The 24,368-nt window shown below is 56.6% G+C and overlaps 1 protein-coding gene across 1 annotated transcript in view; it reads right to left on the bottom strand.

Annotated features, from left to right (window-relative positions):
* The window catches only part of Itpr3 (inositol 1,4,5-trisphosphate receptor type 3), a 64,864-nt gene that overhangs the window by 21,196 nt on the left and 19,300 nt on the right, over positions 1 to 24,368 (bottom strand). Inside the window, exons 4-23 of the mRNA XM_052164615.1 lie at positions 18,561 to 18,682; positions 16,997 to 17,083; positions 14,902 to 15,060; positions 14,610 to 14,708; positions 14,244 to 14,327; positions 12,481 to 12,627; positions 12,250 to 12,345; positions 11,969 to 12,019; positions 11,654 to 11,796; positions 10,038 to 10,137; positions 9,800 to 9,960; positions 9,431 to 9,572; positions 8,104 to 8,265; positions 6,331 to 6,503; positions 5,706 to 5,825; positions 4,988 to 5,170; positions 3,089 to 3,340; positions 2,862 to 3,006; positions 2,203 to 2,344; positions 1,570 to 1,769 (exon numbers count right to left, since the gene is read on the bottom strand). Coding sequence (XP_052020575.1) covers positions 1,570 to 1,769; positions 2,203 to 2,344; positions 2,862 to 3,006; positions 3,089 to 3,340; positions 4,988 to 5,170; positions 5,706 to 5,825; positions 6,331 to 6,503; positions 8,104 to 8,265; positions 9,431 to 9,572; positions 9,800 to 9,960; positions 10,038 to 10,137; positions 11,654 to 11,796; positions 11,969 to 12,019; positions 12,250 to 12,345; positions 12,481 to 12,627; positions 14,244 to 14,327; positions 14,610 to 14,708; positions 14,902 to 15,060; positions 16,997 to 17,083; positions 18,561 to 18,682 — 2,768 coding nt within the window. The remainder of the gene's footprint in view (positions 1 to 1,569; positions 1,770 to 2,202; positions 2,345 to 2,861; positions 3,007 to 3,088; positions 3,341 to 4,987; positions 5,171 to 5,705; positions 5,826 to 6,330; positions 6,504 to 8,103; positions 8,266 to 9,430; positions 9,573 to 9,799; positions 9,961 to 10,037; positions 10,138 to 11,653; positions 11,797 to 11,968; positions 12,020 to 12,249; positions 12,346 to 12,480; positions 12,628 to 14,243; positions 14,328 to 14,609; positions 14,709 to 14,901; positions 15,061 to 16,996; positions 17,084 to 18,560; positions 18,683 to 24,368) is intronic.

Below are 24,368 nucleotides of genomic sequence, written 5' to 3'. Positions count from 1 at the left end.
TCTTCAGGACTCCCCCTCCCCCATTAATCCCTCTCCAGGAAGCAGCATGTCTGCGTAGGAGTGTCAGTGGTGCTGGCCCAAGAACCATGACGGCTGGGCTGGATAACCTGGCAAAGCCCTGTGACCTTTTGACACCCACCTCAGGACCTCCCAGCAACCTTCCCAACACCTGCAGGATCTCCAGGATCTCAAGCTGTGACCCTGTGACCCCCACCCCAGAGCCTCCCACCAACCTGCCCAGAACCTGCAGTATCTCCAGGATCTCAAGCTGTGAGCCTGAGATCCCCTACACCAGACCTCCCACCCACCTGCCCAGAACCTGCAGGATCTCCAGAATCTTCAGCTGTGACCCTGTGACCCCCACCCTGGAACCTCCCATCCACCTGCCCAGCACCTGCAGGATTTATAGGCTCTCAAGCTGTGACCCTGTGACCCCTGCCCCAGGACCTCCCACCCACCTGACCAGCACCTGCAGGATCTTGAGCTGTGACCCTGTGACCCCTACCCCAGGACCTCCCACCCACCTGACTAGCACCTGCAGGATCTTGAGTTGTGACCCTGTGACCCCTGCCTCAGAACCTCCCACCCACCTGACCAGCACCTGCAGGATCTTGAGCTGTGACCCTGTGACCCCTGCCCCAGGACCTCCCACCCACCTGATCAGCACCTGCAGGATCTTGAGTTGTGACCCTGTTACTCCGACCCCAGGACCTCTCACCCACCTGACCAGCACCTGCAGAATCTCTAGGATCTTCAGTTGTGACCCTGGGATCACCCACCCTGGACCTCACATCAACCTGCCCAATACCTGCAGGATCTCCAGGAACTTCAGCTGTGACACTGAAAACCCCCACCCTGGACCTCCCAGCCACCTGCCTAGTGTCTGCAGGATCTCCAGGATCTTTAGCTGTGGCCCTGAGAACCCCCACCCTGGACCTCCCAGCCATCTGCCCAGTGTCTGCAGGATCTTGAGCTGTGACCCTGTGACCCCTGCCTTGGGACCTCCCTCCCACCTGTCTAGCACCTGCAGTGTCTCCAGGATCGCCAGCTGTGACCCTGTGGCCCCCCCACCCCGGGACCTCCCACCCACCTGCCCAGCACCTGCAGGATCTCCAGGATCGCCAGCTGTGACCCAGTGACCCTCCCCCACCCCACACCTCCCACCCACCTGCCCAGCACCTGCAGGATCTCCAAGATCGCCAGCTGTGACCCTGTGACCTGCCCCCACCCCACACCTCCCACCCACCTGCCCAGCACCTGCAGGATCTCCAGGATCGCCAGCTGTGACCCAGTGACCCTCCCCCACCCCATACCTCCCACCCACCTGCCCAGCACCTGCAGGATCTCCAGGATCGCCAGCTGTGACCCAGTGACCCTCCCCCACCCCACACCTCCCACCCACCTGCCCAGCACCTGCAGGATCTCCAGGATCGCCAGCTGTGACTCTGTGACCCGCCCCCACCCCACACCTCCCACCCACCTGCCCAGCACCTGCAGGATCTCCAAGATCGCCAGCTGTGACCCTGTGACCCGCCCCCACCCCACACCTCCCACCCACCTGCCCAGCACCTGCAGGATCTCCAGGATCTTCAGCTTGGTCTCCATCACCACGGTGTGTTCATTGTCCTCAAATTTGCTTCTGTCCAGCTGCTCGGGGACACCCACTCCAGCAGGCAGGCTGGAGGTACCAAATACAGACTGCTTGCGGCTCAGCACCATGGTGGACATCATGTGCCCCACCCCCTGGATAGACCTCCGCACATTCTTGCCTGTGGGCCATAAAAGTGGGGTCACCGGACAGCAGGGTTCCCAATCTCTGACCACTGGGAGGCAACTGCTAAGAAGGGACAGGGCTAACCCAGGCAGGCCTGCAGGGGGAGGCGAGCTTTACACCAAGCGTGGGGGGGGGGGGGGGCGGGACAACGGACCAAAGGCAGAGGCAGCAGGAGTGTGCAGAGATGAGCAAATCCTCTGTGGGGAGCCGCATAAGGGACTGGGGGGCCCTGCGCAGACCCCCGCGGGCTGGGCTGACAGCTCTCTCACAGTCATTGTGCTTGGTCACATTATCCTCAAAGCCAAGCCGGACCCCAGAGTTTCCCAGCCCCTGAGCTACCGCGATGGAGGGGGCTGAGGCAGGGCCGGGAAGCAGGGAGCCCTGGGGGTACCGGGAGGGAACTGAGTGGGCGGCCAAGCCTCACTCACCGCCAGGCTCCTCGTAGGCCTGCAGCATGGCTGCAGGTGCCTGGATGCAGTCAATGATGCCCAGCAGTGTGCGCGTGAGCCGCAGCAGCTCGCTGAAGCTGTAGAACCCGAAGTAGATGAGATTGTGCGCCAGGCTGACCACCTGTGGAGGGGCGGGGCCAGGGTGGTGAGTGGGTGGGGCCAAGGGAGGTGAGTGGGTGGAGCTGACCTACGCGGAGGCGTGGCTGTGAGGGGTAAACGTGGTAGTGGGATGTGTGTGGCTACTGCACACATTGGCTTGGTTTGGGGGGCAGAGGGAGGGCCAACACAGATTTGTGGCTTTGTGGGGTTAGACCAGTGTACTTGGTGCGGTCATGGTTTTTAAGGTCATGATTGTTCAGTGGGAGACTGTGGCTCTGTTCGGGTCCAAATGGGTCAGAGAAAACCAGGATGAAGGCAGGACCCTGGTTGATGGGTGGATTCAGCCAAGCACTGAATGGGGGGAGGGCATTCATTGGGGGGAGACCTCAGCTATCTGAAGGATAACTGGGCTTAAGACACCAGAAATAGGGGATCGTGGATCCTTCAATCCATCCCTGATCACCAAGGTCCAGTGGGGATGTGGGGAGGGGGAGGACCACGGCCCCGCTCCCGCCCACCCCCGAGGATCCACAGCCCACCTCAAAGGTGAGTATGTTCTTCTCATCGTTGGCGAAGGGCACAGCCTCGCTGACCACGTTGTTAAGGTAATCTTCCACGAACTCCATGGTGCTGGCAAACTTGTTTTTCTTGTCATCTCGGGAGGCGTTGAGATTGGAATCATAGCTAGAGATGGAAGCAGGAGACATGAGGTTCCCCGTGCCCCGCCCCTGCCCGCCCCGCCCACCCGCCCACCCTCCAGACTCACTCTTTGATGGTGATAGCCGTGGGGATTTCTGTCCAGAGGCGGGCGAACTTGACGGGGGTCACCAGCTCCTGGGGGTCGCGGTCCACATGCACATGTAGCATCAGATGGCAGAACGAGGCACGGAGGTCAAAGGGCAGCATCTCGTCCGCCATGCACAGGAAAAGCAGCTCGACGCCCAGCTGCTTGGAGATCTCGTCGATCGCCAGGTACTGGCGGTCCAGGCACATGCGGGCAAACAGCTTCAGCTGGTACCTGCGGGGAGCGCCGGGTCAGAGGACAGCAGTTGGGGCAGAGGCAGGAGGTGACCAGCGTGGCCCTGGTGAAGACTCCACCAGGTGGCAAAGGACCAACGCTTCACAGAGAGGACGTGGCCCCTCCTGGAAAAGGAGGGCAGGTATTTTCTGGCTGAGCTGGGACAGGTCCTTACAGGAAGCGGGCGGGCGGCTGGGAGGGAGGGAAGAGCCCGCGAGAGGCTCAGATGAGAGATAACAGAGGCTTCGCTGGGAGTGACATCAGGCCCCCTCCGCACACCCCATTCCCCGGCAGGGCCCTGGAGCCAGGCCACCCTGGGTGGCACGGTAGCTCAGCCCTGAGACACCAGGCAGCTTCCACTCCGTGCTGGTCCCAGCTTTGCAGGGGACAGTGTGACCTACTTCCCCGGGTGGCTGTGAGGTGAGAGAGATGCGCGGAGCACAGCTTGTGGTTAGCGAGAGCTTTCTGTACAATCCATGCAGCACATGTCACCCACACCTATAATCCCAGCCCTTGGAAGGATGAGGCAGGAGGATCACCTTGAGTTCAAGACTAGCCTGGGCTAAAGAATGAGATGCTGTCTCAAAAACAAATAAGCCAGGCAGTGGCGGCACACTCCTTTAATCCCAGCAATTGGGGGGCAGAGGCAGGGGGATCCCTATGAGTTCGAGGCCAGACTGGTCTACACGGTGAGTTCTGGGACAGCCAGGGCTACACGAAGAAACCCTGTCTCAAAAACACCAAAAACCAAACTAAACCAAAACAAAAAGAAAACGTAAAACAAAGAGGCCAGGTGTGATGACCCCAGACCCCTGCAGGGGCCGCAGCACTGCCGTGACTTAGCGGGCAGTCAAGTCTACACAGAGAGATCTTATCTCAAAAAAGGAAGGGGCTGGAGAGAGGGCTCCCTGGTTAAGCTGCTCTTGCAGAGCACCCAGGTTCAAGTCCGAGCGCCCACGTGACGGCTCGCAACTGTAACGCCAGTCCCAGGGTATGCACATGGGTCACAGATGTAGATACACACGGGAAACATCCACACAGGAAAAAGTAGATAAAAAATAAACAGGCTAGGCGGTGGTGGCGCACGCCTGTAATTCCAGCACTTGGGAGGCAGAGGCAGGCGGATTTCTGAGTTCAAGGCCAGCCTGGTCTACAGAGTGAGTTCCAGAACAGCCAGGGCTACACAGAGAAACCCTGTCTTGAAAAAAGCAAATCCAAACACACATACACACACACACACACACACACACACAGAGTCAAATGACTCAACCAGTAAAGGGTGCTTGCCGCCAAAGCCCTGGTAAACCACACAGTGGGGGAAAAAAGAGAACCCTGAGTCATGGCACATATATGCACATACAAATACATGCATACATATGTGTGCACACAACATGCATGAACATACACGCATATACCTACATGCATGCACCCACGTATATACATGCACACGTGTGCATGCATGCATGCACCCACATACATACATACATATGCATGTGTACGTGCAAACACACACACACGTGCACACATACACACACACACACACACATACACACGTACGCACGCGCGCGCACACACGCAAGTATGAGGACAAGGAGCAGGAGGCCCCTGCCAGCACTGGGACTTTTGGGAGGGGGAGGGGCAGGGCACCTGTAGTAGCTGAGCACGTTCTCGTCGTGCGCGTTGCCAGCCCTCGCCTCCTGGGCCAGCTGCCTCACACTCTTCTCCTGATGCTCATTGTTCCTGTCCGTCCACGTGAGCCACACCTCCTCCTCTGAGTACTCGATGCTGAGGTACTCGTGAGACTGAGCCATCTCCTTCACCGGCCGCAGCCTGAGGACGGCAGCGCCGTCAGGGGCGTCTGGCCACGCGGAACCCCCGTGCTCACTCGAGAAGGTCCAACTATGTCCAACCCAGGGCTGGGACGAGCACAGCCCGGGTCTCTAAACTGCTTCCCTCAGCGCCCCCACCCCAACTCCACCCCAACTCCACCCACCCCACCCCAACTCCACCCCACCCCACCCACTCCACCCCAACTCCACCCCACCCCACCTCCACCCCACCCCACCCCAACTCCACCCCACCCCACCCCAACTCCACCCACCCCACCCCAACTCCACCCCACCCCACCCACTCCACCCCAACTCCACCCCACCCCACCTCCACCCCACCCCACCCTACCCCAACTCCACCCACCCCACCCCAACTCCACCCCACCCCACCCCACCCCATCCCACCCCACCCCATCCCACCCCACCCCACCCCCAAAGCACCACAGGCACTACACTCATATCTACAAAGAACAAGAATGCCAGTGCTAACCTGAGCCCCGGGGACCCCCACTCCCGGGGATGGCGCTGGTACTCACTCGGTCTGGATAAGAATGTCACTGTTCTTAGGGTCCAGCACGCATTTGCAAATCAGCTCTTGGGTAACAGGGATGGCGATGCGGTTGGACACACACAGGTCGGAGAGGTAGTCCAGGAATCTGGGCGGGTCAACAGGGCCCACAAGAGACTCAGACCCTGCACCAGAAGCCTCACCCACACTCCTTCCCAGATGTCCGGGGCGGTAGGCAGTTCGTGACACCTCCGTGGGTCAGGGTAAAGAACAGATGGCGTCGGGGGTCAGAGGAGGCACCGGCTCAGTCAGGGGGGGCCTGGGGTTCTCCATGTGTATGGAAATCTGCATCTATTATGACTACATGGAGCTAAATTTGAGACACACACACACCCCGCTCCCCAAGCACCGGAGAGGCAGCGATACACCATGCAGTTAACAATCAGCGTCAGAAACCCAGCACAGTAGCGTACGCCTTTAACCCCAGCACTCGGGAGGCAGAGGCAGGGGAACCTGTGAGTTTGAGACCAGCCTGGTTTTCAGAGCGAGTTCCAGGATTGGACAGAGAGACCCGTCTCAAAACCAAGCCATCGCCAGAGGCTGGAAGGCCGCAGCAGCAGCAGGGAGGCAGGCAGGGTGCGCATGGTGGGCACCTGGGCTCCCTGTTCTTGCGCACGAGGCTGACAAAGGTCTCCACCTCCGTCTTGGTGATGTGCTTCTCCAGCAGCTTCCGGTTGTTGTGCAGCAGGGCAGTGATGGTGTCTTCAGCCAGGATGTCGTAGCCAATCTGGGACTGCATCATCCCAAACTGCTTGGCTATGTGCTCCTGGGGGCGGGCAGATGCGGGTGGGTGGAGTCACGGGGGTGGGCCGTGGACAAGGGGCGGAGCCTTGACCCCACACCAGGACCAACACAGTGCTAACTAACTGAACCTGGTGTTGCTGCCTTCATTCCCAGTCTGTCTCCTGCAGAGCTGAGATGACATCTGATCCTCCTGCCCCCTACTCTAAGGGTGCTGGGATTACAGGCATTTACCACCCATGCCCAGGTTAGATGGCACTGGGAATGCACCCAGGGGGTTGTGGTGCGTCTACCAACTGAGCCACACCCCTAGCCAGCCTCATCTGTCTCTGCTGTGGCTCAGACTTGCTTGCCCCTCCCCCACCTAACCTCTTAGCCTCTGGAGCCATCCTGCAATCCAGGCAGGGACACCAGGACTGACCCATCTTTGTGACAGGTCCGAAAGGGTCCCCAAGCAAGTGCACCTGCAGGACCAGGTCCCCCAAGATAAGAGCAATCATCTAGATGGCAAAGGCTACACCCTGAACCACATGGTCTTGTAATCTATTGTGGGACCTGGGCTGAGACCCCGGGATGCTTCAGCTCTGGCCCTGTGTCCCAGTCTCTCATCTGTTTAAATGTAGAGCACAGGTCGGTACCCAGAGACAGACTTGGGGTCACTAAACCCCATTATCTGCTGTCTTTCTTACTAACGAGGCCACACTCAATAAATCAATCTCAATCTCTCTCTCTCTCTCTCTCTCTCTCTCTCTCTCTCTCCTTCCTCTCCTATTTCTCTGCTTTTCACCATTGCTGGTCTCTTTAATAACAGAATAGGTGGAGCTGGGTGGTAGTGCTACACGCCTTTAATCCCAGCATTTGGGAGGCAGAGGCAGGCCATTTCTGAGTTCAGGCCAGCCTGGTCTACAGAGTGAGATCCTTGACAGCCAGGACTACACAGAGAAACCCTGTTTTGAAAAACCAAAATAACAATGGAATAGGTGGTTGAACCGAGCATTCATCCAGGACAGAATCTGAGCTAAAGAGGGGCACAGTTAAGGCTGTGAGGCCAGGCTTCTGTCCCGTGTTCAGTTATTTTGTGAGCCTGGGAGAGGAGTCTACCCTGGAGAGAAAATAGCCTTGAGAAGCCCATATCAGGGCAGAGGCAGAGGCAGCTGCCAGGGCTGGTGAGCGAGTGGCTTCACCTTACAGGGTTTCTAAGCTGTGATCTGCCCCTACCAGGGCCTTGTCTGCCTAGCAAGACTGGCTAAATGTCACAAAATAAATACTGAAAACTTGGTTCACACATGAATTTTACTCAAGGAGGTGGCTGGCACACCTTTAATCCCAGCACTCGGGAGGCAGAGGCAGGTGGATCTCTCCGTGGTTTACGTAGTGAGTTCCAGGCCAGCCTGGTCTACACAGTGAGACACACAGTCTCAGTAAACCAAAAGGCGACAAGAGAAAAAAAGCAGTATTTTAAGAAGGTTAACATCAGAGCCCAGAGCCGGCTCTGTGCACCCCAGAAACCAGCCCCACCATCTGGTACTCTCCTGTACCCGGTGCCTAACGGTGCCTGGCTGCCAGCCTCTGTGCCCGCAGGGGCCCCTGCTGAGGAGGGACTGCAGGGACCACCCAGTGCCTACCTGGTTCTTGCGGTAATCCTCCTGAGAGTGCCGCAGCACCCGGTAGCAGAGGCGGAACATGTACTGGTAGGGGGCGTTCTTCTGGTCAGACAGTTCCTCCAGCCGCACCAGTGGTCCTTCACCCCCCTTGTCACGGAATGGAGCCTTCAGGATGCCAAAGATCTGAGGGGTGTAGAGAGTGAGAGGGACTCCCCCATCCTGCCTGCCCTTGTCATCCCGGGAGCCCTGACCCCACAGCTTCCCTTCACAGAAGCCCAGAGCGTCCTGCTCAGCGGGCCTCCAGCCTCTGCGGGCTTCTGCCCCCCAAGGTCCTCCTCCTCCATGAGGACCACCATTCTCCTGCAGGAGGGGAGGTCAGGATGAGCCGATTCCTCTCGGGTGCGTAAGCCACGGCTCAGATATTTTTCCTCCAGTGCGAGGGACAGCGCCTCGCCCGTGCCTTGGATGCGTTGAAGCAAGCGCTCTGTTCCTGATCTACATCCTTGGCTCCTCGTGGGTCTCACGTGCTCTAGCAGAGTCAAATCCCTCCCTCTACCAGTGGCTGGATCTAGGCAAGGTCTCTACCCCGGTTTCTACCCCTGATCCACAGCCAGTGCTCCTCATTGGTCAATTCTAGCATCTATCACTGAGCCATATTCCCAGACCCCTGCTGGAACATTCTAGGCAGGCATTTACCAAAGATCCATGCCCCCAGCTCTTTACTGACGTGTTCTAAGCAGGCACTCTAACCTAGCCTGACCCCAGACCCTACCTGGAAGATTCCAGTAAGATGCTCTCCTACTGAGACCCCCCCACACACACACACACATACTACCCCTTCAGTAAGAGGTCTCAGCCCCCCATGATCCCGTCTGGAGCGCCATGAGCCCCACTGGAGAACCATGATCCCCGCTGGAGAGCCGTGAGCCCCTGAGGAGAGCCTGTGAGCCCCTCTGGAGAGCCGTGAGCCCCTCTGGAGAGCCCTGAGCCCCTCTGGAGAGCCGTGAGCCCCTCTGGAGAGCCGTGAGCCCCTCTGGAGAGCCCTGAGCCCCTCTGGAGAGCTGTGAGCCCCTCTGGAGAGCCGTGAGCCCCTCTGGAGAGCCCTGAGCCCCTCTGGAGAGCCGTGAGCCCCTCTGGAGAGCCCTGAGCCCCTCTGGAGAGCCCTGAGCCCCTCTGGAGAGCCGTGAGCCCCTCTGGAGAGCCCTGAGCCCCTCTGGAGAGCCCTGAGCCCCTCTGGAGAGCCGTGAGCCCCTCTGGAGAGCTGTGAGCCCCTCTGGAGAGCTGTGAGCCCCTCTGGAGAGCCGTGAGCCCCTCTGGAGAGCCGTGAGCCCCTGAGGAGCGCACACACCTGCTTCAGTATGTTCTGCTCCCGCATCAGCTTCTGCCGCTCTCTGTTGGGCTTGGTGACCATGATGTCCAAGACATTCTGCCCATTATTGGGAACATCGCTGACAAAAAACACCAAATCCTCCAACAGCTGGATGACAAACCTGGCGAAGGCAGCAACAGAAGCATGAGGTACTGAGGGGCAGCTCCCAGGGGGGCCCGGCCAGCATGTGCTCACACTGGCAAACAGACTCGCGCTCTGACCCTGCTGCCAGCCCCGCATGAGCCCCCTCCTCACAGGCTCTCCCACGCTGCTCTTAGGAAACGCCCCACAGCCTGCCCCCTCCCCTGGACCCCACACTGCCCACAGCCCCACCCCACCATGGCGCACCTGCGGTCATTCTGGCTGATGAAGCCCTCATTGAGTTTCTCCACAGCGCTGGCCAGCATGGTGCTGGCATCGTTGGCAAAGTCCAGGTCACGGATCTCTGACACGGGGACCGACACAATGGCAAAGGCCTCCTTGTCCTCCTTGGTGGGGCACGTGCCCAGCTGCAGAGACAAGGGTCAGCACAGCGCCAGGAACAGGCTCCGGTCCAGGCCCCAGCCCCACGCACCAGGGCCCGCACCATGAGCCGGATGGGCCGCTCCTCCTCCACGTCGATGGGCGCGTTGGTACTCTGGATCCAGGTGTTGGTACAGAGGTGCCGCAGGCGCACGTACGAGTTCCTAGGTGAGCGGACCAGCCCGTGAGCCAGGGTGAGCCAGGGTGTGTCAGGGTGTGTCAGGGTGTGCCAGGGTGCCGTGGACCGCAGCTGCTCTGCTCACCATGCCCCAGCAGCATCCGTTTCCTCTGCACCCCACACCTCACAGTGCGGGCACCGAGAATGGGCCCCCCTCCCCCCCACCCCACCCCCCCCCCCCGTCCCTGCTGCTACGCTCTCAAGGCACACAGACCTTGGTGTACCCTTAAACTAATGTGAACGTGGGGCAAGAATTTACCTAGACAAAGCAACCCCCCAAGAGTGTCAGGTAAGAAAGAGACAAGGGACTTGCCAGGCAGTGGTGGCACACGCCTTTAATCCCAGCACTTGGGAGGCAGAGGCAGGCGGATTTCTGAGTTTGAGGCCAGCCTGGTCTACAGAGTGAGTTCCAGGACAGCCAGGGCTACACAGAGAAACCCTGTCTCGAAAAACAAAACAAAAACAAACAAAAAAGACAGACAAGGGGCTAACAGTTCATTAATTGCCAGGAATCCTAGTGACAGACACTTGATGTTCCTATCTACAGATGACAGATTGAAGTGGGTGGTGGAGGCAGGGACCTGAGGTCTCACGGATAGAAGACACTAAGGCCTGGATGACACACAATTTTGTTATGAGGCATGCACGTGTGTGTGTGTGTGTGTGTGTGTGTGTGTGTGTGTGTATGTGTTCCCACGTGTACAAGGGTGGACAGATTTGAGTGCATGTGTGTGCTCATGGCTGGAGGCTGGCATTGGGTCATTCCCTCCATCGCCCTCCTCCTTCTACAGAGAGGCGGGGTGTCTGCTGAACTGGGAACTCAACACTTTGCAGCGTCTAAATAGCCATGCTGGCCACAAAGATGCCCAGTGTCATGCTAGGAGGCAGGCCTCCCTCCTGCCTCGCTGTCGAGTGGATTTGAAGACCCAGACTCTGGCCCTCATACTTTTGCAGAATCATCTCCGCATCCCTGCTATATTGCCTTTCGTTTATTTCTTAATATATAAAGACAAGGTCTCCTGGAGGCCCGGCTGGCTTCCTGCTCACTCTGCAGTGGAAGATAATCTCCTGCCTCCACTTCCTGCGAGCTGGAATTGCAGGCACAAGCCACCTCCCTGGCTTATATATGGATAGATATGGAACCTGGACCTTCGTGCTGGCCAGCCGAGCACTCGACCAACCAAGCTGCAGCACCAGCCTCGGGAAACCTCTGCACAGGACAACCTACGTTCTCGGGGTTGGTGGGGCCTTACAGGCATGGGAATCTGACCTCCCCAGACAGTGTCTGGCTCCTCCAGGCTGCCTGGCTGCAGACAAACGCACACACCTTGCGCTGGAGCACCCAGCTGGACCTAAGGAACATCTGTATGCTACGCATGAGGAAGACCTGGGGGCAGCCCACAGGCCGGTCCTGCACACAGGCCAGCTGCAAATGGGGCTCAGAACTGTGGCTCCCAGGGGCCCCAGAGACACATGGCCTCGGGCGGGCGGCACACACCCACCGGGGCACGAAGGAGTCGGTTTTCTGCAGCGTGGTGGGGTCCAGCTCGAAGAGAGATGCGATGTCATTCCCGTGTGGGACAGCCACCAGACGGTACTTGATCTTCTCGCCTGCGTTCCTGCGGCCTGTGCGGCTCTGGGCCCCCTGGGATGAGAACACCAGGTCAGGCAAGGCCCAGCCCTTCCTCTCAGGCCCCACCAGAGCAACCTCCTCCCTCCAGCCCACCTTTTCCCCAGTTCCTTGGTCTCCCCTCGGGTCTCCACACCACTACCTCCCCACCCCCATCCCTCTCTAGCCATTTTGCTCTGGTCCTTACCGGTCCTGCTGCCTTAGGATCCGAGACGTCACCCTTGTAGCTGGGGTTTTCCTGAACAGGCGTACAAGGTGGGGGGGGGGGTGGTTACTAGACACGATCAGCACCCCCTACCAGACACAGAGTCACCCCAGAAGGTATTTCCCAGCAAGGTGCCTACATCGGGCCCAAAGTCCACATGGCTCCCAGGAGAACCCCCTTCTTCCTGTGCCCATGCGTGAGCAAGCACGTACAGGGAAGCTGTGTCCCCCGCACACGCAGATGCCACGTGCACCCCCACTCACCTCAGCAGCCAGATAGTTGCCCGTGGCCAGGTGCTTGAACCTGTACAGGCCGTTCCAGTGTCCGGCTCCCCCGCGGCAGGGGTCGTGGTGGACCACCTGGGGGCGCGCCAGAGTGAGGTGGAGAAGAGGGGCCCTGGGCGGTGACCCGTGGGGGTCCCGCCCACTCGGCTAAGAGGGACGAGGGGAAGGAAGGGAGGGCTCTCCATCCTCCAGGATGCTGGGGTGTCTCACCTCCACCTCCCAGAGCGCGTTGGAGCTGGTGGCCGAGGTGGCGGACTGCCGGAGCGTGGTCCGCAGGAACACCTGCAGCTTGCCCCTGTACTCGTCACAGGTCAGGAACTTCTCCTGCTCTGCGTGGAACAGCCGCACCACGTCTCCCTGAGGGCGGGGTTAGGACTTGGAGTCAGCCGCTCACAGCCACGCCTTCAGGCTCGGGGACCCTGAGCGCTGCCCAGTCCCTCAGATGTGGCCAGCAGGACTCCTCTTGCTTTTCCAGGGAGGTGAGCGGAGAGTGGGACGCCTCCGGCCACAGGGCAGCCCGGTACTGGACCGCCCTCTACCTCAGCTTCCCCCAGTCCAACCCACCGGGCACCTCGGTCCCTTACCTACTTCCAAATTCCTCTGATGCCAGTCCCGGAAGGCGGCTCCCTCTTAGCCTCCCAGCGCTGGGCCACCCCTTCCCCAGCCGCTTCCGCCGGTCACTGGGAACCCCCACACCATCTCCTTCACTCCCCACCGTGGCCGAAGGGCAGTAGCCACGCTTGTTCACCTCCAGGCCTTAGAAAACCTTGAATCTGACTCCTGGCCCGGGCCTTACAAGCAGCGAGAGGCTTGTAAAAGTCCCTAACGTTCCTGAGCCTCAGCTGTCTCTTCTAGAAAACGGAAAGAACCCTATCACGGGTTTAACGAAGTCGCACACTTTACAGCCTCAGCAGAGATGGCCGGCCTCCTGCCTGGAGCCACGCAACCAGGACGAGTGGGCGCGCCCCTGCCTCAGTCACAGGGTCAGTTCCTGAGTCCCTCCCTCTGTGGCTGCCACTCAGCAGGTTCTCAAGCATGGCCCCCACCCCAGGATCACCTAGCAGCACTGGCTTCCCGCACTGAACCTGGCTCTAGACACACTTGTCAGGTAGAGGCGGAAGTGATCGGGCGTCCGTACACAGACTGCATCTGCCTGTGCCTGTGCGTACAGCGGAACCCAGGGACGCTGGGCGTGCAGTGCAGAGTAAGACGCAGAGGGGCTTTGACGAGAAGGCCTTGCTTTAGCTTGCCTGGACTCTAACCCCGGCTCCGTGACAGCCTCGCCAGAAGCTGCAGTGGGCACGACACGGAGCTGAGCCCGAGGACTGGAATGCGCCACAGGGAGGCTTTGGGGAGGGGGCTCTGGCCGACGCCTGGACCATGAGAAGGCTCAGTGGACAGAGAGGGGAAGCATTTGAGCAATTTGGGCTGATGGGGAGAGCCGGGACCATCAGAGGGACGAGGGTGGCAGCCGTGGACACAGCCTGGAAGAAGCCAACAGCGTGCCCGGGGCTCTGGGCAAGGCGCCCTTCTCAAGGAACCTGCTTTGAGGCCTGGCATCCTCACAGATCCCCAGACTAGTCCAACTGGAGGGCCTCACACCCTACCCCACCCCTAACCTCCTCTCTCTCCATCAGAAACCTGGCTTTTAGGTTTCACAAACATCCCCCCCACTCAGCATTTATTCACTGTGGGTGTAGCAAGCTGTTTCCCCAGCCCCTCCTCCTCTCCCAGTGCACACACTGGCCCGTGGGGGACAGAGAAGAGGCACTAACCCCTGACGGCAGGCAGGAGCAGCCTCTCCCTGCCACAGCTCAGGGCACCGCACCGACGTGGGACCCACAGAACAAAAACCAGACAGCAAAGGGGGGGCCTGGGGGGACTTCCTGGGGGTAGGAAGGCTGAAAGGGTGCAGAGCCAGGCAGTCATCCCCAGGAAGAGGAAGGGGCCGTGGGGAGGGGCGCCGGACTCACCCCCTTCAGCACCTCCTCCAGGTGGTCTCGGAACTGCATGAATAAATTGATCTTCCAGCTGGTGTTGCAGTTGACAGAGTTGACCTGTAGGGGGCATGCAGGCTGGTGGCACAGCTGGCAGAGACAGTCGCCTACAGTGGACGATGCGGAAGGCCAAGGAGGGGAGGGCGAAAGGGGAAGCCATCCCAGGCGGGGTGAGGCCGGGCCCTTGCGGCAGCCAGGCAGTGGGGTAAAGATCAAATCAAACACCCCGCCCCGAGGAGGGGGCAAGGTTGGGAAACTGAGGCTCAGGGCCCTGGGCTGCAGCAGCCGAGGCAGAGACTAGTGGCCAACCCCCAGCCTCAGGACACGCCGGACCCCACTCACCTCCTTGCAGCCTGCATTATCACTAAGCTCATAGTTGCTGGCGTGTAAGGGCTGCCCGGCATTGACAGGATTCAGGACCACCTTGTCCCCCACGACCACCTTTGGGGGGCAGCAGGGGCAAGGTAAGGTGAGACCAGAGGCACGTTTCCCACCAGGGTCCTCCCCCTCTGCTCTGCGTCTGTCAGTCAGTCAGTCAGTCAGTCAGTCCCTCTGCTCTGTGTCCGTCAGTCAGTCAGTCAGTCAGTCCGTCTGGAGTGTGGTCCGCAGCTCCGCCCGGTCCCTCTGTGCTCACATTATCTCCGTTGCTCCGAAGCTTCCAGAAGGGCTGGATGAAGAGCCAGGAGCCCTCGTTGCCCGTGGCGTCCAGCGTCACCCGCATGGCGTTCTTCTCCAGCAGGGCCGGCAGCCGCTTGTTCACCGTCAAGTATTTGTTGCTCTTCATGTGCAGAAGCTGAGGCACAGGTGGGGCTGGAGTGAGGTCACCAGGCCTGAGAGGCCAGGCCCTTAGTGGAGAGGGGGAGGGGGAGGAGGAGGGGGAAGGAGGGGGAGGAGGGGAAGGGGAGGGAGAGGAGGAAGAAGAGGGGGAGGAGGGGGAAGGAGGAGGGGGAAAAGGAGGGGGGAGGAAGAGGGGAAAGAGGGGAGGGGGAGGGGGAGGACGACGCTGGGCCCTTGGTCACACGGGGTGTCAGGCATGTCATCACAGGCGGATACACAGTGACACAAACAACCACAAGCATGCACACCTTGTCACACAGAAACAGTCTTAACACCGCATGCCAGGTCAAGGTGCGGCTCAGCGGGAGACGACCTGCCAAGCATGCACAGGACCCGGCTCATCCCAAACCTCCGCGGAAAAACGCAAATTATGCCTTAGCTGCTGTCATCTTCTCCCCAAACGTAGTGCAGGATGACCTGAGACTTCTCACCCTCCTCCCCGCACGTGCTGAGCGCTGGGATCACAGGCGAGCACCCGTGCCCCGTTTACGGGATGTGAGGGATAGCCTGGTGCTTTGCTCACACCAGGCGAGCCCTCTGCCGAATGAGCTGCATCCCCAGCCCCGGGAGACTCTTACAACAACAATCCCCAGGGCAAGCCATGAAGGGTTAAAGCCTTAGGCGGGCTTGACGCCATTGATAGCGCTGGGGGGCTGTGGGGTCCAGAAGCTTCTAATCAGAGGGGGGACTATCTCCGAGAGGTTTCTCCAAGGGGAACGGACCCAGTAAAGCCCAAGCACACCACAGCACACCACATGCACAGTCTCCTTCCTCAAAGACTTCGGTTGTTCTTTTTAAAACGGCAATTCTGCTTCTGAAGGTGCCTGTCTGCCTTCATTCCCACAGCGCCTCCGTCAATCCTGATCTAGCAAACACGATTGCTGGCGGCTTTAAGATTTATGTATTTTCACTTTATGTGTTCAAAGGTTTTTCCTGCATGCATGGATGTGTTAGCTACCATGTGCATGCAGTACCCACAGCAGCCAGAAGGGGGCATTCGATCCCTGGAACTCGACTTACAGGTACTTGTAAGCTGCTGCAAATCTAACTTGGGTCCCCAGTCCCCGCTGGGTGGTTACACATGGAGTAGATGAGGCAAGAGTTAACGAATGTGTCTGAGGTCACAGCCCTTCAGGAATGGCAGGGCCACACTTTGAGATGAGAACCTAGTTCCACATGTGCTCGTGACCCCTGAGCTACAAACACTCCCCTGAGCACAGTACAGAATTGCAGTTGGAGATACACATATCACACACACACACACATACACACATGCACAAGCACGTACAGACACACTCACATGTAGGCATATACACATGCACACACAGACACACATGCATACACACACATGCACAGAGACACACATGTACACACACATATGCACATGCACAGATACACACACAGACACAAACAAATCGCACACACACACACACACACATGCATGCATATACATACAGGTACCCACATGCACAAGTACACACACACACATATACACATCCACACACAGACACACACACAGACACATAGACATATGCATGCACACACATATACACATGCACACATATATGCACACACATACACACTCATGTACACATACACACATGCACACAGACATACACACAGACACACACATAGAGATAGACACATACACAGACACACACAAACACATGCATGCACACACAGACACAAACAGCACACACACACGTGTGCACACAACAGCACACACATACGTGTGCATATGCATATATACATGCACACACATGCATGAACGTACACACATGCACATGTACATGCATACACACAAGCAGACACAGACACACACATGCACACACACAGACATGCGCACACACGCACGCACACGCATGCACACGCAGGCAGGGAGCGTGCCACACCTGGATCACGCTGCCGTACTTCACCACGTCCCCGTGCACCTTCTTGTTCTCTGTGTCGTTTTGCTTCTGCTCCATCTGGGCTGCGTGCTGCAGACACACAAGGCAGCTCAGAAGCTGCTCCAGAGGGAGACGACGCCATGTACACACATACACACGTGTGCACACACACATGCCATGTACATGCGTACATGTGTGTGCATGCACACACACGCACCAAGGCTCATACTCACCTCGGACCTGTCTCAGGTGCTGCAACCTGGAGGCCCTCCAGGGGTGGGCAAAATCCCTCCCACTAAAGCAATGCTTGAGACTTGGAATGCAGAGGGCAGCCAGTGCCGGACAGCGCACCCCAACCTGGGGGCCCCTTCCTCGACCCTCGTGCCTCTGACACAGCAACCTAAACCTGAACGTGCTCCTCACCCCCAACCCCCATTCTCCAGGCACCTCCACTTCAGGCTAAGCTTGACAAAGGCCCCTTCCCACTCCTCCCCCCACCCACTCCAGAGATCCCCACCTTTCCCCTCCTGATGACGGGCTCAGGCGGGCCCCATTACCTTAGGGGAGCCTCTTTAATCTGCCCTCCACCCAGACCCTCCCTGAGGAAAGGCCTCCTCCATCAGGCAGGCACACCCTGAGACAGTGGTGTCTGCCCTCCCTCCCCCTCAGTGCTAAAACCAGGCCTAGGGTAAACCAAGTCAGAGAGGGCTACAGAGGCTGCCGCAGGGCCGCGCATACACTGCACAACCCTTCACAAAGCTACAGTATGGGGCTCTGACCCTGGGGCTCAGACGTGAGCCCTCAGCTCAGCCTGAGGGACAGCCCCACCAAGACCAGAGCTCGGGCCGCCCTTCCAGCCCTCCCTCCACAGACAGGCCACAGCCACAGGGAGGGATCCACCCAGACCCTATTTTAGTCCCACGCCCTCAGGGCAAGGGGCTCAGAGGCATATACAAGCTGCTGACCCTGGTCCAAGCTTCCCACTGCCGATGTCAAGACCAGGGCTGGACCTGAGCGCTGTTAGGGGAGACTCAGGATGTGAGCTGAGTCTCCACCCACAGGAGCCGTGGCCCCTCAGCAGGCCCAGCACCTCAGCCCTATACACGTGACCAAGAAACACAAAAGGAGTCAAAGACCTAGGGGCTGCCTTAGCTGGACTCCAGACACAGTGTGGGCAGAGGGGAGTCAGGGACCTCTGAGTTCCGGGTCTATAAAGCAAATGGTAGCTAAGGTTAGACCCACGGTTCTCAAATTAAGTTCCCTGGAGACACGCTTCCAAGAGAGACTAGACGGTCCGAGCGGCTGTTTGGGTTGCTCAAATCTAATTGTTGAGTCATATGTGCTGACTCAGGGCTATGCCCTTCTTGTAAGTGGCAGGAAGGATTTGTACAGCCTCAGGGTTCCTAGATGGGCACTTCTCTTCCTGTTTGTCCCAACTCGTGGCCTTTTACAGCAACCTCACCAATTAGCGTCCTCGAGACCCCTGTGATGTACACGAGGCTGCCAGTTGCACTGCCGAGCAGAGACCCTACTGTGCGCCCAGAGGCCCTACTGTGCGCCCAAATACCTGCAGCTTCTGCAGCAACACCACGTCGGCGATCTTCTCTTTGTCCTGTTTAGTCTGCTTGGCTTTCCAGTACTGTTTCTGTGCAGAGTAGCGGTTCATGGGGCACACTTTGAAGAGGCAGTCTAGGTAGGAAGGCAAGAGATAAGAGCCCAGTCAGAGCTCAGGGCTTCCTGGCAGAACCCCGGTGTCCCCACCTCTCCCAGCCTCCTGCCACTAGGTGGTAGGGGACAGAAAAGGGTAGCCACTGATGCCTCGGGGCTGAAGAGATGGCTCAGCACGCAGGAGTGTGACAGTTGCTAAGTCATCGTGTGACATGCAACTCGGCATCCGTGTAACAAAGAGGGCAAGGGGGGGGGCATCCACACAACACGGTTACCCCAGCCCTGAGGGGAATGGAATAGTGGGCCTCAGGCCTTTCAGCTGAGCTGAAACAGAAAAAGAGCCTCTGCCTCAAAGGATAGAAAGTGATAAGAAAGGACACCTGGTACCACGCACGTGCAAAGACACACACACGTGCACACACACACACTGGGGTCTCGGGGAACAGGGTAGAAGAGAAGGTGTCACCTCAGGGAGGACAGACACCCTTCTCCCTCTAGCGAGGTTACCAGAGGCTCTTGGCCTCACTCCGTGCCATCGAGCAAGCTTTTGCGGTGTGGACAGTTGTTCACACCTGCCTTATCCCTTAACAGCCGCCCGCTTCCCTGGTTTGTCGTCATCTCCCGGATGACTGAGACATCCAACCGTAAGGCTAGACCCGGCTCCCCTTCTCTTCTGGACCGCTGGCCTCCAGTGTCTCCCACCGCCGCCCTATAGACAGACACCAGCACTCCCGGGGACCCCGGCTCAACAAGGTACGCCTCTCAGGCCCTGGACTGCGGTCAGGACGAACTCGGGGTCCAGAAACACACACTGCTACCAAAATTCTCATTTTGACCAAGAAACAAAATACCGGTCATTCATATGAGAAGTCTTACAGATACATCCCCAAAGCATGATCCGAGTTATACATTTTTTCTACTAAGTCATCCTTCCCACAGTTGCCAACTGCTACTGCCAGGCTCCTGTGACTCTTCCAGAGATAAATCTGCTGACTAGAGAGATACAAGTGTACTCAGAAGGATGCTGCACTAATCTCTAGGTCTTTCCTAACCTAAGAAAATCGATAATAAAATATAACCACGACATACGATGAAATTTCAGCTATTCACTGTAAACCTAACCATATGATCATAGTCTAAGCAACTTTCACATAAACATCATATTTTGCATCATGATAGTAGTTGGGGCTTCATAAAAAAATATTATAAATTTTTTTCATTTTACTGATTACTAATGTCTAAGTGAGTTTAAACCATTTACATGTTATTAATTCTTAGAATATTTATATATTATCTTGGTATTTCCCATTTCTCTTCTGTCTTTCTGGGATTGTAAATTTCATTCTCTTTGCCAATCCATCTCCTTGTGGCGTTTTTGAGTATCTGGCTGATTTTCCTCATTTGGCCTCATGAGGACTCTAACTGGTATTTTTTGTGTGCAGCTTCCTTATTTGAGAAATGATCACACAATCATATCAGAAATACATCTCTAAGTGTAGACACACTGGGGGAAAAATGACTGGAGACACACTGGAGAGATGACTCAGTGGTTAAGAGCACTGGCTGCCTTTCCAAAGGTCAAGAGATCAATTCCCAGCAACCACATGGTGACTCACAACCATCTGTGATGGGACCTCTTCTGGTGTGTCAGGGACAGCCTGCTCATATACATAAAATAAATAAATCTTTTTTAAAAAAAATAAAAATAAAAATAAAATAAAAGCTTGTGACTTTTGTAAGCCCAAACTCCAGGAAACAGTATCCTGAATTTCTGTTTAGCCAAAGGAGGCCTCAGTTGGAAAGGCCTAAAGTCTGATGGAAGGGACGGATGCTCTCCGGGGCTGACAGGCTGCGCGCATGAGCAGGTGTGAGAGAGAGAGCAGGCAGCCTGGGCCCGGGGAGCACCCCAACACGGGAAGAGTCATGGCCTGGGGGAGGGAGGACCGCTGATCATCAGACTACAGACTCTGGGGGCAACAGAAGATTTGTGTCGGGAAAGCGCAGGGCATGGGGCCAGGGGACAGGAAGAAGTCACCAGGACAGGGTCCTCCCTCCTCCTACAGACCCATCCTGTTCTCCCTAAGGTCATGGCCCTCTCTCAGGTCAGAGCTGGCTATCAGGCCCTGAGAATCTAAAACAGATACGTTCTCCCATCAGGCTATGGGGTGCAGAGGTGCCGGAACTATTGAGGGGGGACGTCCAGAAAGGCTAGTTTCATGGAGGAGGAGGAGGAGGAGGAGGAGGAGGGGGAGGAGGGGGAGGAGGAAGTGAAGGGGAGAGAAGGAGGAAGAAGAGAAGGGGGAGCGGTGTGGAAAAGGAGGGGAGGAGGAGAGAAAGGGGGAGGAAGAGGAGGAGGGGGAGGGGAGAGGTGCGGGTGGAGGGAGAAGGAGGAGGACGAGGAGGAGGACAAGGAGGAGGACGAGGAGGAGGAAGGGGAGGAGGGGGAGGGGAGAGGTGCGGGTGGAGGGAGGAGGAGGAGGAGGAGGATGAGGAGGGGGAGGGAGGGTAACCATGGATTCCTTAAGCAGAGAAGCCTCCATGGCCCCGTGCCAAGCCCACCTCCCGCCCACCCCCAGCATGCAGGTGGCCCTTCTACTGAGATGCACCCCACATATATGAGGCCTCATCCCTTAGGACGCAGCTGGTGTCTGTCTGTCCCCCTGCTTCCCGGATACTGAGGCCCCACTTCATCCTCAGGACCCCTGTTGTCGGGGCTGGTGGTAAACGCCTCTCCTCACGGAGCTATTCCCCAGCCTCCCACTGTCTACCCAACTTAGTTTTGTAAGACTTCATTTTCAATTACGTGTGTTGTGTTGTGGGGGTGTGGTACACATGTGGGTGCAGGTGCCTGAGGCAGGAAGGGGCTGTCGGATCCCAATGTGAGCTGTCTGACGAGGGAACTGAACTCTGGTCCTCTGCGAGAATACAGAATTAGGCCCTGTCTGGAAACAGACAAGAATGAGACAGACAGACACACAGACAGACAGAGACACACCTGACCCTCACCACACACAGGACATGGATGTACCTCAAGGACATTACCCCAAATGACACAGACAAGGCACAAAAGGACACACAGTTTCCACTGACAGGAAGTTCCTAAAAAGCAGACGGAGGAGGTGGGTGACAGCCCCCTGCAAAGCCATGGCTGCAGGAGGACCGTGGAACACCACAGAACTGAGTGCTTCAGAATGGGTAAGTCGGAGTGGGAATGAAAGATCAGGGGTTCAAGGCCACCCTGATCATGTGTGTGTGTGTGTGTGTGTGTGTGTGTCTGTGTGACACAGAGTAGATCTTTCTGTTTTCTTTAAGAGGTGTCTTTTTTACTTTTAAGCATGGTATGGACTGTGCGCATGACTACAGGTGCCCGCAGAGGCCAGGAGAGAGCGCAGGTCCCCGGAGCTGAAATTACAGGCCGTGCAAGGTCCCAGACGCGAAATCCAGTCCTCTGTAGAACAGCCAGTGCTCCTAACTGCAGAGCCATCTTTCCAATCCCCAGCAATGGAGATTGTTTTGTTAAGTATATTTTACCATAATTAAAAATAAGTAATTTTTTTCTAAATAATTAAAACCATGGAATTGGAATTTTAAAAACACTAATATTCACATCATTTTCCCCACAAAATGGGACACGCACACACGAAGAATTTTTAAATGAAAAAGGGGAAATGGGGCCTGGAGAGATGGCTCAGCAGTTAAGAGCTCTGGCTGTTCTTGCGGAAAATCTAGGTCACTCTCTAACTCCAGTTCCAGATGCTCCAATGCCCCCTGCTGGCCGCCATGGGGACTGCACACACAGACAAGCATGGAGGAGTTTTTGCCTCATAGACAAAAAGGAATCCATCAGAAGCACACTCTTTAAACCCCAGCACTCTGCAGATGCCCGTGATCTCTGCGAGTTAAAGCCAGCCTGGTTTACGTAGAAAGTTCCAGGCCAGTCAAGACTACATAATGAGACTCTGTCTCATAAAAATTAAATAAATAAGCCAATAACAGTAATAATAAAATAAGTATTTAAGAGGAGGGGCTGAACTTTTAGGAATTGAACCCAAGGCCTCACAAATGCCAGGCAAGCAGCTCTCCAGATGTGGGGTTCTGGGAGGTGGCTCCATGTGTCAGGGCTTCCACAAACTGCCCGTAGCAGGCAGAATACAATATCACACTCCATGAGAGTGTGCCCTCTACTGGTGGGGTGAAGGAACTACACTGGTACTGAGCCACCCCAGGCAACCAAACACGTTGGTCGCACGCCTGTGACCTGAGCACGAGGGAGGAGGAGGCTGGAAGCCTGCAAGGTCCAGGTCAGTGTGGGAGACCTTAGCTCAAAATAAGAGTCCACAGAACTGGTTCAAAACTCCTCACCCATGCACGAGTCCGTGGGGTACTAAGGTGGCCGCCCCCATTGGAAAACTTCAGGGTCATTTCCCAGGAAAGAGGAGTCTTGTTCCCATTGAGTAAAACCTCTCATGGGAACTTAGCAAAGAAACCTGCACATGAGCCCAGCAGACGTGAATGGGAACTGACCTCAGCACCACCCAGAGGTAAGGCAGTGCGCAGATTCGCAATGGATGCTATACAGTAATTAGGGTCCAGACACAGGCAGGACAGCAGGGCAGGCCAATGAGTCTACACAGAGGTTTCTCTGTAACACAGGTCAAAACTGTGCTCTGCCCCTAGGTCAGAATGGCAAGCACTTTAAACCAGGGCCCTGAATAACAGAACCAACTTGTGTGTGTGTGTGTGTGTGTGTGTGTATGTGTGTCTGCATGTATGCTCATCTGTGTATATGTCTATGTTTGTGTCTGTGCGTGTGTGTGTGTGTGTGTGTGTGTGTGGTGTGTATGTCTGCATGTATGTCTGTGTGTCTGTCTGCATGTGTGTGTTTTTGTGTCTGTATGTATTTCTGTATGTCTATGTGTCTGTGCATGTATATCTGGGTCTCTGTGTCCTCATGTGTGTCTGTATGTGTGTTTGTATGCCTGTGTGTGTGTCTGTGTATGCCTCTGCATGTGTGTATCTGTGTCCATGTGTCTGCATGTGTGTTTGTATGCTTGTGTGTGTTTCTGTGTGCCTGTGTATCTGTATGTCTGTGTATGTGTCTATGTGTCTGGGTATCTACATGTGTGTTTGTATGTCTGTATATGTCTCTGTGTTTGTGTGTGTCTTTGTGTATTTATCTGTGTCTGTGTGTTTGCATGTGTGTCTGTATGTTTGTGTGTGTATCGGTGTATCTGTATGTATGTGACTCCTGCATGTGTGTATCTGTGTCCATGTGTCTGCATGTATGTTTGTATACCTGTGTGTGTATCTGTGTGCCTGCGTGTGTGCCTGTGTATCATCTGTATGTCTGTGTGTCTGTGTATCTACATGTGTGTTTGTATGTCTGTATATGTCTCTGTGTCTGTGTGTGTCTTTGTGTATTTATCTGTACCTGTGTGTTTGCATGTGTGTCTGTATGTTTCTGTGTGTATCGGTGTATCTGTATGTGTCTCCGGCATGTCTGTGTGTGTCTGTATCTGCATGTGTATATTTGTATGTCTATGTGTGTTATCTGTATGTGTGTGTGTGCGCGCGCGCGCGCACGGCAGCCAAAAACTATTTCTGGTGTCTTTCTTGATCCTTCTCCTTTTTGGTTTTTTTGGTTTGGTTTGGTTTTTGAGACAGGGTGTCATTGTGCAGCTCTGGCAGGTCTGGAACTTGCTACATA

This window comes from Apodemus sylvaticus, chromosome 19 (assembly GCF_947179515.1).
Source record: "Apodemus sylvaticus chromosome 19, mApoSyl1.1, whole genome shotgun sequence".
NCBI classification, from domain to species: Eukaryota; Metazoa; Chordata; class Mammalia; order Rodentia; family Muridae; genus Apodemus; species Apodemus sylvaticus.
The sequence above is the reverse complement of the archived record's forward strand: the minus strand, read 5'-3'. Positions and strand labels throughout refer to the sequence as shown.